At 51.7% G+C, this 20,332-nt stretch overlaps 1 protein-coding gene across 2 annotated transcripts; it reads left to right on the top strand.

Moving 5' to 3' along the window:
• Positions 1–2,388: 2,388 nt before the first annotated feature.
• Positions 2,389–19,135, top strand: LOC142912399 (basal cell adhesion molecule-like). 2 transcript variants are annotated; one of them, XM_076060575.1, is made up of 10 exons: positions 2,389–2,444; positions 6,089–6,217; positions 6,681–6,805; positions 7,816–8,032; positions 9,229–9,293; positions 10,673–10,757; positions 11,160–11,342; positions 14,686–14,813; positions 15,928–16,081; positions 17,089–19,135. In XM_076060575.1, the coding sequence occupies exons 2-10, from the start codon at positions 6,157–6,159 to the stop codon at positions 17,379–17,381; spliced, it is 1,311 nt and encodes a 436-aa protein (XP_075916690.1). In that variant the 5' UTR covers positions 2,389–2,444; positions 6,089–6,156; the 3' UTR covers positions 17,382–19,135. The 2 variants fall into 2 exon arrangements, with proteins under 2 accessions (XP_075916690.1, XP_075916689.1); XM_076060574.1 differs by lacking the exon at positions 2,389–2,444 and adding an exon at positions 3,163–3,953.
• Positions 19,136–20,332: the final 1,197 nt, after the last annotated feature.

The raw sequence follows: 20,332 nt of genomic DNA, 5'->3' as shown, positions 1-20,332 counted from the left end.
CACCACAGTCACACACACCACACACACAGTCACACACACCACACACACAAACACCACACACACCACACCACACAGACACACCACACAGTCACACCACACAGACACACCACACAGTCACACCACACAGTCACACCACACAGTCACACCACACAGTCACACCACACAGTCACACCACACAGTCACACACACAGACACACCACACAGTCGCACACACCACAAAGATCCAAAGATCCCCCATATAGCCTTAACAGACTGTAGGGGCAAGTGCTGTTAGCGAGCACCTATGAAGGCCGGAACGGTACACGAGGGGGTGGGTGGCCAGCACCACGCCCGACCGCCTTTGTCTCCCTAGTGGCAATGTTTACACACCGCGCCAGGTACTCATTTGAGGCTGAGTCGACCTAGGGGAGGCCCGGGAGCGGTTCAGATAATCGTCACTGGTGTTGGCCGTGAGCGGGAATCGAACCCGGGTCGCCAGGTTCATAGCGCAGCGCGCTAACCGCTACACTATCGCTCCCCACTACACACAGACACACCACATACAGACACACCACACACAGACACACCACACACGCCACACACCACACCAGATACACCACACACCACACACAGACACACCACACACACCACACACAGACACACACACAGACACACCACACACAGACACACCACACACAGGCACAGACACACCACACACACCACACACAGACACACACACAGACACACCACACACAGACACACCACACATAGACACACCACACACAGACACACCACATACACCACACACAGACACACCACACACAGACACACCACACACACCACACACACACCACACACAGACACACCACACACGCCACACACCACACCAGATACACCACACCACACCCACCACACACACAGAGTCACACACACCACACACACCACACACACACCACACACACACAGTCACACACCACACACACAAACACCACACACACCACACACAGACACACCACACACACAAACACCACACACCACACATAGACACACCACACACACAAACACCACACACACCACACACCACATACAGACACACCACACATCACACACAGACACACCACATACAGACACACCACACACAGACACACCACACACGCCACACACCACACCAGATACACCACACACCACACACAGACACACCACACACACCACACACAGACACACACACAGACACACCACACACAGACACACCACACATAGACACACCACACACAGACACACCACACAGACCACACACAGACACACCACACACAGACACACCACACACACCACACACACACCACACACAGACACACCACACACGCCACACACCACACCAGATACACCACACCAGATACACCACACACACCACACACAGACACACCACACACAGACACACCACACACAGACACACCACACATAGACACACCACACACAGACACACCACACACAGACACACCACACACAGACACACCACACATAGACACACCACACACAGACACACCACACACACCACACACAGACACACGACACACCACACACACACACACACCCCACACAGACACACCACACACACCACACACACACCACACACAGACACACCACACACAGACACACCGCAAACAGACACACCACACACACCACACACACACACCACACACAGACACACCACACACAGACACACCACACACTCCACACACAGACACACACACCACACACACACCACACACAGACACACCACACACACACAACACACAGACACACCACACACACAGTCACACACACACCACACACACACTACACACACACCACACACACAGTCACACACACACCACACACACCACACACACATCACACACACACACACCACACACAGACACACCACACACACCACACCACACACAGACACACCACACACACACACCACACACACACAACACACAGACACACCACTCACACAGTGCGCTAACCACTGCACCACCGCTCCCCACACACACAGTGCGCTAATCACTGCACCACCGTTCCACCGATGTATCGATTGGCTCGGCTCACCGTGGCTGCTGCACCACGTGACGAGGTGGAGGACGAAGAGTTTCCGCATCGCCATTCACAACACGCCAAGTCACGTGCAGAGAAAATCGATTTAACGTTCGATTAAATATACACGCGTCGATTCCCAATGGGATGCAATTAGGAATCGATTATAGTAGAGTTATGGATGTATGGAGTCGATTTCCTTTGGTATAACATGGGAATCGATTTATAGTGGATTAGGCTAATGAAATCGATTTCCGTTGTGATAACATGGGACTCAACAGTGGTCTAAAATGAACCTTCATTAATCGATTCTTACTGTGAATACGTGGGAATCGACCGAGTTAGACGATCACGTGTGTGGGCGTGGTCTCCCAACGTCAATCAACCAGGTAGGGTGTTGACTGTTGTGTGAGACGTCTCTGTGTGTGTTTTATTGAATTATATTAATATTATTAACTTTACTAGGTTCGTTTTCTCTTTCATTTAAACCTGATCATGATCGAAACGTCGTGTTGCCATTATTTAATGTATTCTTTTCTCGTTTCTACGTGGACTTTCACGAAATAATCGAGTTTGACCACGAGTTTTTGTGAGATATGCCGCGTAAAATAATAATTCTTATACCGTGATACTTACAAATTGCTTCTTCGTCTCATCATACGACGGCTTTGAAATAAATTGAACAGAACAAAAGATTCTACGACACAGTAATTTTTTAGTTTTTTTTGTGCCGTTTGACGGAAGCCTAGGGGTTAATTTGGCGCGCGTCCTAACCGCGCGGATGACGTCATGTCGTTGTTTAAATGTGATGACGTTGTTTAAATGTGACGTCATGTCGTTTAAATATGTTTAAACGTGATGTTTAAATCGCCCGCTCGCAGCTGGTATGAATGAACCAATTAATTATTTCACTAAGCCATCGTACAAAACAAGCCGCCCGGCGCCCGGAATCAATCAATTAATCTCTGCGCGGGAGCGGTCGTCTATTTAATTATTTATTTAGTACGTGGGATCACGCGGTACCCGCACTGATCGGAGTCACCCACACACACAGCGGTGACGCCGATCGCTGTCCCACCGCTCCTTTGAGCCCTCTTCACGCGCAACGCGTCGGCCGGCCAGTCCGGCGCCAAGGTTTTTACTCCCGGCATGAATGGCGACCCCTTGGCTTGCGGGCCTCCCCTCCAGCCAGCTCCCTGCGGACCGCGCCCTGACCTCTTGCCGCCTCCCCTCGGCGGAGAGCGACCGTCCCCCCGGCCGGGGCTCGCCGCGAACTGGGCCCGGATCGGCCGCCCGTGCTCGCTCGTCTTTCCAGCTGCGCGGCGGCGGGAGGGGCGTTGTTGGGGGGGAAGACGCTCGCCTCGGAGACTTTGCTCCGGGCGGTCGTTGTCGGCCGAACCCGGCCCCGGGGGCGTCCGCCGCGGACCGCCGAGGGCGGCCAGTCTTCTCTCTCGCCGCTCCAGAAGAACGTCGATCCCAATTTCCTTCCCCCCATTACGTTCTCAAAGCCCGTCAATCCCCGTGTCACGTGACGTCATCCCGCGCGTCCGCTCGAATCCTTCCCGCGGACGTTTTGAACGCTCTGCGTTCCCCCGCCGCCGCCGACTCGTCGACAATCCCCTCGGTCCCTCGCTCTCTCAGATCCTCCTCCTGTCCGCCTAGGGGCTGTTCCCTCCCACGCCGCCGTGCGCCCTGCCGCAGGGAGCTCGCCTCGGGGGCACCGTCCCCCGTGCCGCGCGGGCTTCGTCGCCGCCGGTCCTGTCAAGCTCTATGCCCCCTTTTAGGGGGGGCCCGCCGTTTAATCCGGTCTGGGAGGGGCTCGGCCAATTTCCCGGTCCGGGGAAACCGCGGGACGTCCCCGCTAGCGGGGGCCCTCGGGTGAAGACCCACCGTGCCAGGTAGATCCCTCCTCGAGACCCTACGGGGGTGCGTGCGGGTGTTTAGTGGGGCGTGCGTGCGGGTGTTTAGTGGGGCGTGCGTGTGGGTGTTTAGTGGGGCGTGCGTGCGGGTGTTTAGTGGGGCGTGCGTGTGGGTGTTTAGTGGGGCGTGCGTGTGGGTGTCTAGTGGGGCGTGCGTGCGGGTGTTTAGTGGGGCGTGCGTGTGGGTGTTTAGTGGGGCGTGCGTGCGGGTGTTTAGTGGGGCGTGCGTGCGGGTGTTTAGTGGGGCGTGCGTGTGGGTGTTTAGTGGGGCGTGCGTGCGGGTGTTTAGTGGGGCGTGCGTGTGGGTGTTTAGTGGGGCGTGCGTGTGGGTGTCTAGTGGGGCGTGCGTGCGGGTGTTTAGTGGGGCGTGCGTGCGGGTGTTTAGTGGGGCGTGCGTGCGGGTGTTTAGTGGGGCGTGCGTGTGGGTGTTTAGTGGGGCGTGCGTGCGGGTGTTTAGTGGGGCGTGCGTGTGGGTGTTTAGTGGGGCGTGCGTGTGGGTGTCTAGTTGGGCGTGTGTGTGGGTGTTTAGTGGGGCGTGTGTGTGGGTGTCTAGTGGGGCGTGTGTGAGTTCGTGGGGGGGGGTGTGACGAGAGGGGACCGCCGGCCCATTTGCTCCCCAGCGATGGAACCACACTTCGCGTTGCTTCCGTCAAACGTCGTGATTTACTTTTATTACTTTTTTTTGCGTTTCAATTTAAAGCTTTCGTGACCGCGAGAGTTCATCCTCTTTGGTTCTTTCGGTAAAGTCACCACCGCGTAGAATGAGAATAAAGTAATAAATTAACACGATTAAATTCTCACGACGTTTCGGCCACAACACAAGTGGCCTTCTTCAGGTGAAAGGAACAAACCTGTCGGGACGACAGGTTATAACAATTTATTATTTTATTCTCATTCTACGTGGCGGTGACTTTACCGAAAGAACCAAAGAAGATATTTTTTTTCATTTTATTTTTTCACCTTCGCGCGGCAGGCAAACGCAGCAGCGTACTACGAGGTACGAATCTTGGCGAGTGCAGCACAATACGATACGTTACGATACGTTCAGTGTGTGTACAGTACGTAGAGTACGGTACGTGGAGTACGGTACGTAGAGTACGGTACGTAGAGTACGGTACGTAGAGTACTGTACGTGGAGTACGGTACATGGAGTACGGTACGTAGAGTACGGTACGTAGAGTACTGTACGTAGAGTACGGTACATACAGTACGGTACGTAGAGTACGGTACGTAGAGTACGGTACGTAGAGTACTGTACGTAGAGTACGGTACGTAGAGTACAGTACGTAGAGTACGGTACGTAGAGTACTGTACATAGAGTACAGTACGTGGAGTACGGTACGTAGAGTACGGTACGTAGAGTACAGTACGTAGAGTACGGTACGTAGAGTACGGTACGTAGAGTACAGTACGTAGAGTACGGTACGTGGAGTACGGTACGTACCGTACGGTACGTGGAGTACGGTACGTAGAGTACGGTACGTGGAGTACGGTACGTAGAGTACGGTACGTAGAGTACGGTACGTGGAGTGCGGTACGTGGAGTACGGTACGTAGAGTACTGTACGTAGAGTACGGTACGTACAGTACGGTACGTGGAGTACGGTACGTGGAGTACGGTACGTAGAGTACGGTACGTACAGTACGGTATGTACAGTACGGTACGTAGAGTACGGTACGTAGAGTACGGTACGTAGAGTACGGTACGTAGGTTTAGCGATTTCATGTTAGGGTTAGCACGATACTGTACGTTAAATGCGCGTTAAAAGTTTTTACAGCGGATAGGTTTGTTTCCTGAAGAAACTTTCTATTAAATTGCAGTTCACATAGGTAGGCTAAGAATTTACCTTGTTTTTTTACTTTACATTTTACTGTGCAATGCAGTATTGTAATTAATAAATACATACAGTATATAGTTTACACAGTACGGTACTGTAAATTACTCTGTTTTGCTAAATTATCACCATTCTTTAAGACTCCCGGGTAGGCTAGGGCCATCTTAGACTTAACGATATTTTAGACCTGCGGTGAGGGTCGTCGTAACGCATCTCCGTCGTGAGTGGAGGACCGCTCGACGGGTATCGTGAAATGCGTCGCGTTTAATACTTACACTAGGACTAGCGACGGGAAGGCCACGGTGGTTTGACGGCTCCACAATCTGCGGCGAGGACGGTGCCGACAAAATGTTGCCACGGTGTCTGGTGGTGCTGCTCCTCCTCCTCTCCTCCTTCTCCTCCTTGCAAGGTGATGATCGCCATCGTGTACGTCGTCACACCGCAGCACACAGCGGGGGCATCGCTACTGTATACTACACTATACACTACACTACTATACACTACACTATACACTACACTACTATACATTATACACTACACTATACACTACACTACTATACACTACACTACTATACACTACACTATACACTACACTACTATACACTACACTACTACACACTACACTATACACTACACTATACACTACACTGTACACTACACTATACACTACACTACACTGTACACTACACTATACACTACACTATACACTACACTGTACACTACACTATACACTACACTATACACTGCACACTACACTGTACACTACACTATACACTACACTGTACACTACACTATACACTACACTATACACTACATTATACACTACACTACTATACACTACACTAGGAGTCTGCGTGCGGTGATCGTGGCAGGTGGCCATGCGGCGATCTCCATCTCCGTGAGGCCGCTGGTAGAGGTGGAACTGGGACGCCCTCTGGTGGTCCCCTGCACGTACAACGTCTCCGTGGCTAGCGGCGTGGTCACCCAGTGGTTCATCGTGAGTACCGCCACCCCCACCCACCCCCCCGCACACCGCCACTTGTCACGGGCAGATACGTACGGTGAGCAAAAGACTCAGCACTGCTACCCATAGACTCAGCACTGCTACCCATAGACTCAGCACTGCTACCCATAGACACAACACTGCCACCCATAGACTCAACACTGCTACCCATAGACTCAACACTGCACCATAGACTCAACACTGTACCATAGACTCAACACTGCACCATAGACTCAACACTGCACCGTAAACTCAACACTGCCCATAGACTCAACACTGCACCATAGACTCAACACTGCCCATAGACTCAACACTGCACCATAGACTCAACACTGCACCATTGACTCAACACTGCACCATAGACTCAACACTGCCCATAGACTCAACACCGCACCATAGACTCAACACTGCACCATAGACTCAACACTGCTACCCATAGACTCAACACTGCCCGTAGACTCAACACTGCCACCCATAGACTCAGCACTGCTACCCATAGACTCAACACTGCCCGTAAACTCAACACTGCTGCCCATAGACTCAACACTGCCACCCATAGACTCAACACTGCCACCCATAGACTCAACACTGCCACCCATAGACTCAACACTGCTACCCATAGACTCAACACTGCCACCCATAGACTCAACACTGCCACCCATAGACTCAGCACTGCTACCCATAGACTCAACACTGCCTGTAAACTCAACACTGCTGCCCATAGACTCAACACTGCCACCCATAGACTCAACACTGCTACCCATAGACTCAACACTGCTACCCATAGACTCAACACTGCTACCCATAGACTCAGCACTGCCACCCATAGACTCAACACTGCTGCCCATAGACTCAACACTGCCACCCATAGACTCAACACTACCCATAGACTCAGCACTGCCACCCATAGACTCACCACCACCCATAGACTCACCACTGCTACCCATAGACTCACCACGCTGTCATCCGCCCGACCGCCGTCGCCAAAACCCCCCCCGGCGCAGATTTCGACAACTTCGCGAGTGAGGATATCGTACCGCGACTTACGTCGCTTCGTGGCCGACGGGGACACCGGCTACACGGACCGCATTGATGCCCAACGTGACGATTCCGCCCTGGCGCTGGACGCGACGGTGGTCGCGGATGAGCGAGACTTCATCTGCCAGGTGTTTGCGGGGCGGGCCGGCGTGGCAGAGGCGACCACAAGAGTGCGGCTGTTTTGTAAGCGAGCTCACGGTCGGGGCTACTCACTTTAGAATGACGCGCAGTGGGGGGGGGGGGGGGACGTCCCCTACGACGTGGACCCCCCTTACTTACGGACGTTGCTACGGAGACTCCTTAGTGGACATTACGAGGACCCCCCTTACTTACGGACGTTGCTACGGAGACTCCTTAGTGGACATTACGAGGACTCCCCTTACGGACATTGCTACGGAGACTCCTTAGTGGATATTACGAGGACTCCCCTTACTTACGGACGTTGCTACGGAGACTCCTTAGTGGATATTACGAGGACTCCCCTTACTTACGGACGTTGCTACGGAGACTCCTTAGTAGACATTGCGAGGACTCCCCTTACTTACGGACGTTGCTACGGAGACTCCTTAGTGGACATTGCGAGGACTCCCCTTACTTACGGATGTTGCTACGGAGACCTCTTAGTGGACATTACAAGGACTCCCCTTTCTTACGAACGTTGCTACGGAGACTCCTTAGTGGACATTACGAGGACTCCCCTTACTTACGGACGTTGCTACGGAGACTCCTTAGTGGACATTACGAGGACTCCCCTTACTTACGGACGTTGCTACGGAGACTCCTTAGTGGACATTACGAGGACTCCCCTTACTTACGGACGTTGCTACGGAGACTCCTTAGTGGACATTACGAGGACTCCCCTTACTTACGGACGTTGCTACGGAGACTCCTTAGTGGACATTACGAGGACTCCCCTTACTTACGGACGTTGCTACGGAGACTCCTTAGTGGACATTACGAGGGCTCCCCTTACTTACGGACGTTGCTACGGAGACTCCTTAGTGGACATTACGAGGGCTCCCCTGCTTACGAACGTTACTGCGTGACGCCTCTACTTACGAACGTTACCACAGTGACTCACTCGCGAATATTTTTGCGTGGTCTCTACTACTTACCGACGTTACTTCTTACGAACGTTACCCACATACGAACAAGCCGGGATCCAGAGGGTCCACGTTCGTTAGTCTATTTTGCCCGTAAGTCCAACTTCACTCCCGTCGATTCCACACGCGTTGCACGGCGTGCACACTGCTGCTACTATACATGACGCACTACCCGGCCATATTTCGGAGTGAGGTCGGACTCAGGAGCAAGTGGCCGATGACGGCCCCGCGACAAATTGACGCACGGGACGGCCCCTCCCCTCGCTTCCCTTCCAGCGGCCCCCACGGTGGCCGTGACGGCGAGCAAGCGGCCCGTGCTGCTCAACGGACAGCGCCACGAGGTGAGCCCTTGGCCTACGTTGACATTCTCTTTGGTTCTATTCGGTAAAGTCACCACGTAGGTAAAAAATAAAACAACAAAAATCACGACGTTTCGGCCACAACACAAGCGGCCTTCGTCAGGTGAAGGGATCAGGCTGTCTCGAGGACAGTGCTGGAGTGAAACACAGCCACGCTTAAAGGTCGCGGTCTGAGCGTGGCTGTGTTTCACTCCAGCACTGTCCTCGAGACAGCCTGATCCCTTCACCTGATGAAGGCCGCTTGTGTTGTGGCCGAAACGTCGTGATTTTTTGTTGTTTTACTTTTTTACCTACGTGGTGACTTTACCGAATAGAACCAAAGAGTATGGAGATCCTTGCAGTCACGAAAGCTTTAAATCTAGAATACGTTGACATTTTTTTATTTCAAATTCCTGTTGCACCGTCCACTGACGGTCATTTAAGGGTTGTTTTTTTTTTACCTTCACGGCGTCCCCTTCGCGAAAACGGCCGCACGCCAACAGCTGTGCTGTAGACGCCACCGATTCGTGCGTAGATTCAAACGTGGTTTAGTTTTGGTTAGGGGGATGTCGACTACCTCGCCTGGTACGCAGGAGGTCGTGGGTTCGATCCCGACGTGGACAACGCTACTACCCTGGCAACCCGGGTTCGATTCCCGCTCACGGCCAATACCGGTGACGATGATCTGAACCGGTTCCTGTGCCTCCCCTAGGTCGACTCGGCCTCAAATACCTGGTGCGGTGCGTAAAAACATCGCCAGCACCGGGGAGACAAAGGCGACCGGGCTTGGTGCTGGCCACCCACCCCCTCGTGTGCCGTTCTGGCCTTCATAGGTGCTCGCTAACAGCACTTGCCCCTACAGTCTGTTAAGGCTATACATGGGTTCTTTGTCTTTGTTGTGTGTGTTGGTCTGTGTGTGTTTCTGTGTGTGAGTGTCTCTGTGTGTGTCTCCCTGTGTGAGTGTCTCTGTGTGTGAGTGTCTGTGTGTCTCTGTGTGAGTGTCTCTGTGTGTGAGTGTTTGTGTGTGTCTCTGTGTGAGTGTCTATGTGTGAGTGAGGAGCGGTAGTGTAGCGGTTAGCGCGCTGCGCTATGAACCTGGCGATCCGGGTTCGATTCCCGCTCACGGCCAACACCAGTGACGATTATCTGAACCGGTCCCGGACCTCCCCTAGGTCGACTCAGCCTCAAATGAGTACCTGGTGCGGTGTGTAAACATTGCCACTAGGGAGACAAAGGCGGTCGGGCGTGGTGCTGGCCACCCACCCCCTCGTGTACCGTTCCGGCCTTTATAGGTGCTCGCTAACAGCACTTGCCCCTACAGTCTGTTAAGGCTATACAGGGGTTCTTTGTTGTGTGTGTTGGTCTGTTTCCCTCTCGTGCAGATTGGTAAATGTTTCGTGCACAACGCTTACCCAGAGCCCCACATCACCTGGTACAAGGCTTCCCTGCCCCTGTTGCCATCACCTGGTAAGTATATCTGCTGGTGAATATATCTGTTGGTTAATGTATCTGCCGGTGAATATATCTGCTGGTGAATGTATCTGTTGGTTAATGTATCTGTTGGTGAATATATCTGTTGGTTAGTGTATCTGCTGGTGAATGTATCTGCTGGTGAATGTATCTGTCGGTTAATGTATCTGTTGGTGAATACGTCTGCTATAGTGCCGTGTATTGCATAGTGTACACTATTACGTGGTGCAGTGAGTAAACATCGCTAGCGCCGCGGGGACAAAGCTGGCGGGGCGTGGTGCTGGCCGCCCACCCCCTCGCGTGTCGTGCCGGGCTGCCACTCGCTAACAGCACTTGTCCCAACGGTCTGTTGAAGTCCACACGGGGGATCTTTGTCTTTGCATGCGTGCGCGTGGCTAGACGTGAAAGTGACGCGGACGGTAGCGACGGAGGCCAACGGCACCTTCGCCGTGACATCCGTCCTGAGCTACAAACCGGAGGAGCGGGATGTGGGAGCCGGGTACCGCTGCGTGGTGAACTACACGATGCCGGGCGGCAGGAGCGAGGCCTTTGCCTCGGAGACGATCCACGTGGGGCTGCATTGTGAGTACACGGGACACCAGGCAGACGCCGGTGCACAACGAACGTGTGTGACGTGCACAACAGACAAATGTGTGTGACGTGCACAACAGAAAATACATGCCTGACGGACCATCTTATTGGGTTAAGGTCAAATTAAACACAGAGACTACCACTGCCTATGAACATTTGACTTTTGAACGTTCAGAGAGACGCTCAAACCTGTTTGTAAGTCCAGTTGCCTGTTCGGAACGAGAGTTGTAAGTTCAACCGCCACGCAATAGATGGCGGTGGTGGCTTTTACATCTGTAGAACATGAACAACCAGTGGCATCTACATCTACAGAACGTGAAGAACCAGAGGCATCTACATCTGCAGAATGTGAAGAATCAGTGGCATCTACATCTGTAGAATGTGAAGACCAGTGGCATCTACATCTACAGAACGTGAAGAACCAGTGGCATCTACATCTACAGAACGTGAAGAACCAGAGGCATCTACATCTGCAGAACGTGAAGAACCAGTGGCATCTACATCTGAAGAACGTGAAGAACCAGTGGCATCTACATTTGCAGAACATGAAGAACCAGTGGCATTTCGATTTAAAGCTTTCGTGACTGCAATGATTCATCTTCTTTGGTTCTTTCGGTAAAGTCACGTAGAATGAGAATAAAATAATAAATTGATAAAATAAAATAACACAATAATATTCTCACGACGTTTCGGCCACAACACAAGCGGCCTTCATTAGGTGAAGGGAGCGAGACTGTCTGGTAGGACAGCGCTGAAGAACCAGTGTCTCCAGCGCTGTCCTACCAGACAGTCTCGCTCCCTTCACCTGATGAAGGCCGCTTGTGTTGTGGCCGAAACGTCGTGAGAATATTATTGTGTTATTTTATTTTATCAATTTATTATTTTATTCTCATTCTACGTGACTTTACCGAAAGAACCAAAGAAGATGAACCAGTGGCATCTACATCTGCAGAACGTGTAGAACCAGTGACATCTACATCTGCCGAACGTGAAGAACCAGTGGCATCTACATCTGCAGAACGTGAACAACCAGTGGCATCTACACCTGCAGAACGTGAAAAACCAGTGACATCTATATCTGCAGAACGTGAAAAACCACTGGCTTCTACATCTGCAGAACGTGAAGAACCAGTGACATCTACATCTACAGATAGTGAAGATCCAGTGGCATCTACAGAACATGAAGAACCAGTGGCATCTACATCTGGAGAACGTGAAGAACCAGTGGCATCTACACCTGCAGAGCGTGAAGAACCAGTGGCATCTACATCTGCAGAACGTGAAGAACCAGTGGCATCTACATCTGTAGAACGTGAAGAACCAGTGGCATCTACACCTGTAGAACATGAAGAACCAGTGGCATCTACATCTGCAGAACGCGAAGAACCAGTGGCATCTACATCTGCAGAACACGAAGAACCAGTGGCATCTACATCTGCAGAACGTGAAGAACCAGTGGTATCTACATCTGAAGAAGGTGAAGAACCAGTGGCATCTACATCTGCAGAATGTGAAGAACCAGTGGCATCTACATCTACAGAACGTGAAGAACCAGTGGCATCTACATCTGCAGAACGTGAAGAACCAGTGACATCTACATCTACTGAACGTGAAGAACCAGTGGCATCTACATCTGCAGAACGTGAAGAACCAGTGACATCTACATCTAAAGAACGTGAAGAACCAGTGGCATCTATAGCTGCAGAACGTGAAGAACCAGTGGCATCTACATCTACAGAACGTGAAGAACCAGTGGCATCTACATCTACAGAACGTGAAGAACCAGTGGCTTCTACATCTGCAGAACGTGAAGAACCAGTGGCATCTACATCTGTAGAACGTGAAGAACCAGTGGCATCTACATCTACAGAACGTGAAGAACCAGTGGTATCTACATCTACAGAACGTGAAGAACCAGTGGCATTTACATCTGCAGAACGTGAAGAACCAGTGACATCTACATCTACAGAACGTGAAGAACCAGTGGCATCTAGATCTACAGATCGTGAAGAACCAGTGACATCTACATCTACAGAACGTGAAGAACCAGTGGCATCTATAGCTGCAGAACGTGAAGAACCAGTGGCATCTACATCTACAGAACGTGAAGAACCAGTGGCATCTACATCTACAGAACGTGAAGAACCAGTGGCATCTACATCTGCAGAACGTGAAGAACCAGTGGCATCTACATCTGCAGAACGTGAAGAACCAGTGACATCTACATCTACTGAACGTGAAGAACCAGTGGCATCTACATCTGCAGAACGTTTAAAACCAGTGACATCTACATCTACAGAACGTGAAGAACCAGTGGCATATATAGCTGCAGAACGTGAAGAACCAGTGGCACCTACAATAGGCGGCATCCCGGGACGGAATGGCGTGTTGTACTATTTGAGTTGTTGTTGTTGTGTTGTTATTGTTTTGTTGTTGTTGTGTTGTTGTTGTGTTGTTCTTGTGTTGTTGTTTTGTTGTTGTTTTGTTGTTGTTGTTGCTGCTACGAGGCGGGAGAGATGCCCTGGCCCAGGCGTCGAACCCACGTCGCCTGGGGACGACTTTCCTCGCGCTGAACCGTCGCCTCTCGCGACGCGGAATCCCGGTGGGGGTGGGCGCGACGGCTCGTTCCACCCCGTCCACCCCGTTCCACCTCGTATCGTCGTTCCACCTTGTTCCACCTCGTTGTATCGTCGTTCCACCCCATCCCACCTCGTGCCACCCGTTCCACCTCGTTGTATCGTCGTCGTCGTCGTCACCGCGAGACGAGGTGGAGGCGACCCCGACTTGGACGTCTGGGACACGCCGAGAGCCCCGCGGCTCCGCGGATTCCTCCGCCGGCGGCTCCTCGGGGGGAAGTCGCGAGCGGACGGCGCCGCTTGGCCGCGAGTGAGCGGGCGGTCGTCTTCTTCGGTCCTTTCGGTAAAAGTCGCCGCCGCCGCGTAGAATGAGAATGAAAATAATAAATCGATGAAATAAAATGACGCGATGAAAATTCTCACGACGTTTCGGCCACGACGCAAGCGGCCTTCGTCAGGTGAAGGGACGAGACTGTCTGGAGGACAGCGCTGGAGCTCCAGCTGCATGAGTCACTCCACAAACAACAGGAGCATCAGTCCAGACAGTCTCGTCCCTTCACCTGACGAAGGCCGCTTGTGTCGTGCCCGAAACGTCGTGAGAATTTTATCGCGTTATTTTATTTTATCAATTTATTATTTTATTCTCATTCTACGTGGTGGTGACTTTACCGAAAGAACCAAAGGAGATGAATCCTTGCAGTCACGAAAGCTTCAAATCGAGATTTCAGCGGGGGGTTGTCGTCTGTCCTCCTCGCCAGACCCGGAAGACGTGAGGCTTGGCCCCACCGGGGCGACCCAGGTCACGGCCGGGGCGACCCAGGTCACGGCCGGGGCGACCCAGGTCACGCCCTCGTCGTCCGGGATACCCGACTACAAGTGCGCAGAGGTACCCAGTCGCTGCGTCACGATCACCACCAGCACCACCACCAGCGTACCACCACCACCAGCGTGCCACCACCACCGTGCCACCACCGTGCCACCACCACCACCACCGTGCCACCACCACCACCGTCACCACCACCAGCGTGCCACCACCACCGTGCCACCACCGTCACCACCACCACCAGCGTACCACCACCACCGTGCCACCACCACCGTCACCACCACCACCACCAGCGTACCACCACCACCACCACCGTGCCACCACCACCACCACCGTGCCACCACCACCACCGTGCCACCACCACCACCAGCGTGCCACCACCACCACCGTCACCACCACCACCACCGTGCCACCACCACCAGCGTGCCACCACCACCACCACCGTCACCACCACCACCACCACCACCGTCACCACCACCACCACCACCGTGCCACCACCACCACCGTGCCACCACCACCACCAGCGTGCCACCACCACCACCGTGTCACCACCATAACCACCGTGCCACCACTACCGTGCCACCACCACCACCACCTGAGTTTGATTCCCGCTCACAGCCAACAGCAGTGATAGCGATTATCTGAACCGGTCCTGGGCCTCCCTTAGGTCTACTCAACCTCTAATGAGTACTTGTAGTAAACATCGCTAGCACGGGGGAGACAAAGACGGCGGTGGTGACGGTGGTGGTGACGGTGGTGGTGGTGACGGTGGTGGTGACGGTGGTGGTGACGGTGGGGGTGACGGTGGTGACGGTGGTGATGGTGGTGCGTGACATTTACGAAGATGAGAATGAGGTGAGTGGCACAGTAGGGGGTACAGGTGGTGCACCGTGCCAGGCATCTCAGTCGACCCATGGCACCGTGGCACCTGCTGGGTCTGCCTCGTGAACCTCCTGCCCGCGGGCGTTCGACACTTCACGTGGTGGCCTCGACGTGCACACGGCCTGGCACGAGCGCCGCGGTGACGTCACCGCCTGTGGGCGCGTCGTCGCGTGTCGGTGAGCGTTCGCGTGTCGGTGAGCGTTCCGGGGGGGGGGGGGGTGGTGTAGCAGAGAGAGCGCCCGACGCTCCATGGAGCCTCACGGCCGTCGCCTTCCCGGCGCTCTGCGTGCCTCAGGCCGGGGAGGCGGTGTCCGGCGGGGCCACGCCGGCCCCGCGGCACGCGAGGCCGTCCGGGGGGAGCGGCGGCGACGGCCGCTCCCGGTGCGTCACCTCGCCGCCCTCCGTGCCGGGCCTGGTGAGGTCGCGATCCGTCAAGGTCACAGTGGAAGGTAACCGGGGCGGCAGGAGAGAGAGAGACTCAGCGATGACGCTGAGTCTCTCTCTCTCTCTCACATACCACTAGCAGAGACGCCACTCTCTCTCTCCACTCTCTCCACACTCTCCACTCTCTCTCTACTCTCTCTCCACTCTCTCTACTCTCTCTCCACTCTCTCTACTCTCTCCACTCTCTACTCTCTCCACTCTCTCCACTCTCTCTCCACTCACCACTCTCTCCACTCTCTCTCCACTCTCTCTCTACTCTCTCTCCACTCACCACTCTCTCTCCACTCTCTCCACTCTCTCCTCTCTATCTGTCTCCACTCTGTCCTCTCTCTCTCCACTCTCTATGTTCTCTCCTCTCTCTGCTCTCTCTCCACGCTCTCTGCCCACGCCGTCTCTCTCCACTCTGTCCTCTCTCTCCACTCTCTCTCTTCTCACCATTCTCTCCTCTATCTCTCTCCACTCTCTCTCCACTCTCTCTCCTCTCTATCTCTCTCCACTCACCACTCTCTCTCCACTCTCTCTCCACTCTCTCCACTCACCACTCTCTCTCCACTCACCACTCTCTCCTCTATCTCTCTCCACTCTCTCTCCACTCTCTCTCCTCTCTATCTCTCTCCACTCACCACTCTCTCTCCACTCTCTCTCCACTCTCTCTCCTCTCTATCTGTCTCCACTCACCACTCTCTCTCTCCACTCACCACTCTCTCTCTCTCCACTCGCTCTCCTCTCTATCTGTCTCCACTCTTTCCTTTCTCTCTCCTCTCTCCTCTCTCCACGTTCTCTCCTCTCTCTCTCCTCTCTATCTGTCTCCACTCTGTCCTCTCTCTCTCTCTCTCCACTCTCTCCACGTTCTCTCCTCTCTATCTCTCTCCTCTCTATCTGTCTCCACTCTGTCCTCTCTCTCTCCACTCTCCACGTTCTCTCCTCTCTATCTCTCTCCACTCACCACTCTCTCCTCTCTCTCTGCTCTCTCTCCGCGCTCTCTGCCCACACCGTCTCTCTCCACTCGCAGGAGGAGCGGAGGAAGCGGAGGAGTCGGGACGTGGTCTACCGTGGATCATCATCATCCTCACCATCATCTTCGTGATCGTCCCCCTCCTCGTCGTCATCATTTCGGCCCTTCATCACGTTTGCTCGGGAGAGTCGGAAGAGGAGGGATCGGGAGGAGAGGCGGCGATCGCGGTCGGCTTCGTCGCGAGCGAGGAGGAGGAGGGCGGTGGCCACACGCTGGCGCTGCACAGGGCCACGGGCGCGGCCACCAGGCACGGCCGCAGGTCGCTGGCCGAGATGTGCGGTCGTCACTGACGAGGCAGCAGCGGTGTTGACGGCCTGCCGCTGCCTCCAAGACACACGGAGCCGTGAGGCAGGCCTGCAAGCAGGCTCCTCGCCACCGCCGCCGCCGCCATCGCTATCGTCAGCGCCAACACCGCCGTCGTCAACATCACAACCATCGTCACCACCACCATCATCACCACCATCATCATCACCTTGTGTCTTTTGTGTTTTGAGCTCAGGTCGCAAACACGGATCGAGCCATGACATTTTGAAGATCAGTGTCTCTTATTTGTTTAAACACGAATCTAACCGTGACATTTTCAAGATCAGTGTCTCTTATTTGTTTAAACACGGATCTAACCGTGACATTTTGAAGGTAAGTGTCTCTTATTTGTTTAAACACGAATCTAACCGTGACATTTTGAAGGTCAGTGTCTCTTATTTGTTTAAACACGGATCTAACCGTGACATTTTGAAGGTCAGTGTCTCTTATTTGTTTAAACACGGATCTAACCGTGACATTTTGAAGGTCAGTGTCTCTTATTTGTTTAAACACGGATCTAACCGTGACATTTTGAAGAACCGTGAGCAAACAGCCAAGGAACAGGGAAAGCTGATACCCTTAGACAATGCAATTTGTTTTTACGCAGAGATGGTTACAGTAAATCAAAGAGTACAGTTACTTAATCAATTTTCCAGTAGCAAACAGCCAGTTTCACCTTAGACTCCACCCTGATTAGCCAAATGTGTCTGAGCACATGTTTAATGTGCAGTTGTATTTTTTATTTTACTATTTTTCTGAATGCTTAACTATTTATGTTCCGAATTGTAATATCGAAGCCAATACACAAGGCAGGGAAATTCCTACTGGCAGCAGATCGATGTCTCAATTAGTAAAGATGCCACAAGAAACACCACGAGAATATCTTCTGGCATCTCTTCAAGAGGTCACACTTAACCAGCACATTCCTGTGCTCCATTAGAGCAGTTCAATGCGTGTCAGTCATCTGACATGTGCTACTTATATCTCACTCTCAGAGTTGGTCGAATCCAAATTAAGTGAAAATGCAAGGTAGCTCTCTGATGTAGGTGTAACAATGATGTCACTAGTTGCACCTCGTGATTAGATGAATTTCCGCAATTTAAATAAAATCATCTATCCGTTTTTTATAACATTGTAGTGAATTTGGGCCCATTGCATAAACATTCAGATACAAATAATCCATTGTTTTCATATTCTATTCAATGCATGCTTAATTAAATGCGAAATCGATATTGATATCAATGGATCAATCCATCATTCTATTTTACTGTCTGTCATAAAAAACGGTGCTGGCTCATTCTAATGTGGGCATTAGCTACCCCAAGTGATACAGCCAACTTCGAGGGATGGATGAGTAAAGAATCCGCTTATTTGGCTAATCTTAGAAAAGGTCAAGGCAATCGTCGAGAAGACGCACAACTTAAACCTATCGCCTGGCTCACCTGTGGAGTCACGCCGTGAAATAGGTGGTGTTGGGTCATTACGACGTCTTCGTTCTATTTAAACAGTAACATGAAAGTAATATATATAGACTGTACACAAGCAAGTGGAACAAATCTTGGCAAAAAATCTCAGCAATGATCACTTGCATTGTCTTTAGTCACAGAAACAGTAATCTGAGATGCGCATTGAGTAATGGAAGGTGATTTAATCCTTTGAGCAAGTAATTTATTTCTTCAACAGATGTAATTTTTCATACAGTTAGCTTGCAAATAAAAAACACATTTTCATTTTGAACTCATCTATATTCCCGCATTGTTATTTATTAGCATTATTGGTTTGTGCCTTTGAAATTAAATGAAGTAGTATTTGATTTACAATCAGGTATAACCTTCATTAAAACTGCGCAGGGCTTAGAGTGAATAAATAACGTTGGTTACTGTGTCCATATTCTTTGAAGTCTATGGGAGACTTTAACATTGAAGTCTATGGGAGACTTTAACATTGAAGTCTATGGGAGACTTTAACATTGAAGTCTATGGGAGACTTTAACATTGAAGTCAATGGGAGACTTTAACATTGAAGTCTATGGGAGACTTTAACATTGAAGTCTATGGGAGCCTTAAACATTGAAGTCTATGGGAGACTTTAACATTGAAGTCTATGGGAGACTTTAACATTGAAGTCAATGGGAGACTTTAACATTGAAGTCTATGGGAGACTTTAACATTGAAGTCTATGGGAGCCTTAAACATTGAAGTCTATGGGAGACTTTAACATTGAAGTCTATGGAAGACTTTAACATTGAAGTCTATGGGAGACTTTAGCATTGAAGTCTATGGGAGACTTTAACATTGAAGTCTATGGGAGACTTTAGCATTGAAGTCTATGGAAGACTTTAACATTGAAGTCTATGGGAGACTTTAACATTGAAGTCTATGGGAGACTTTAACATTGAAGTCTATGGGAGACTTTAACATTGAAGTCTATGGGAGACTTTAACATTGAAGTCTATGTGAGACTTTAACATTGAAGTCTATGGGAGCCTTTAACATTGAAGTCTATGGGAGCCATACGCTTTGGTTCTTTCGGTAAAGTCACGTAGTAGGTAAAATAAAATAAATCACGACGTTTCGGGCGCAACACAAGCGTCCATTATTAACAAGTATGAGGCCATCATCAGCTCAGAAATATCCACCGCTGAATGAAAGCATTCCCACGCCAATACAATTCCACATGGTCTTTCGATGATGCTAATACCATCCATCTGATGCCTGCGTGTTATCGTTTCACATTACTCCACGTCCATGGTGATCATCCTTGAGGGAGTCATTTCTGCTTTGGCTACCATTCCATCAGCAGCCTTGAGCATCCCTTAAAGCGGTGTGTGAGTGTCTTTCTCAATCCCACTTCGGTGGTCCATCCTAGAACACGACTTTAGGCATGTAACACGTAATGTACAAATGTGATTCTTCTTTCACAGCCTCCTTTATCTGTA

Source organism: Petromyzon marinus, unplaced genomic scaffold, assembly GCF_048934315.1.
Source record: "Petromyzon marinus isolate PM22_M1 ecotype Great Lakes invasive population unplaced genomic scaffold, UKy_Petmar_22M1.pri1.0 PM_G_Scaffold_20, whole genome shotgun sequence".
Classification (NCBI taxonomy): domain Eukaryota; kingdom Metazoa; phylum Chordata; class Hyperoartia; order Petromyzontiformes; family Petromyzontidae; genus Petromyzon; species Petromyzon marinus.
The sequence above is the reverse complement of the archived record's forward strand: the minus strand, read 5'-3'. Positions and strand labels throughout refer to the sequence as shown.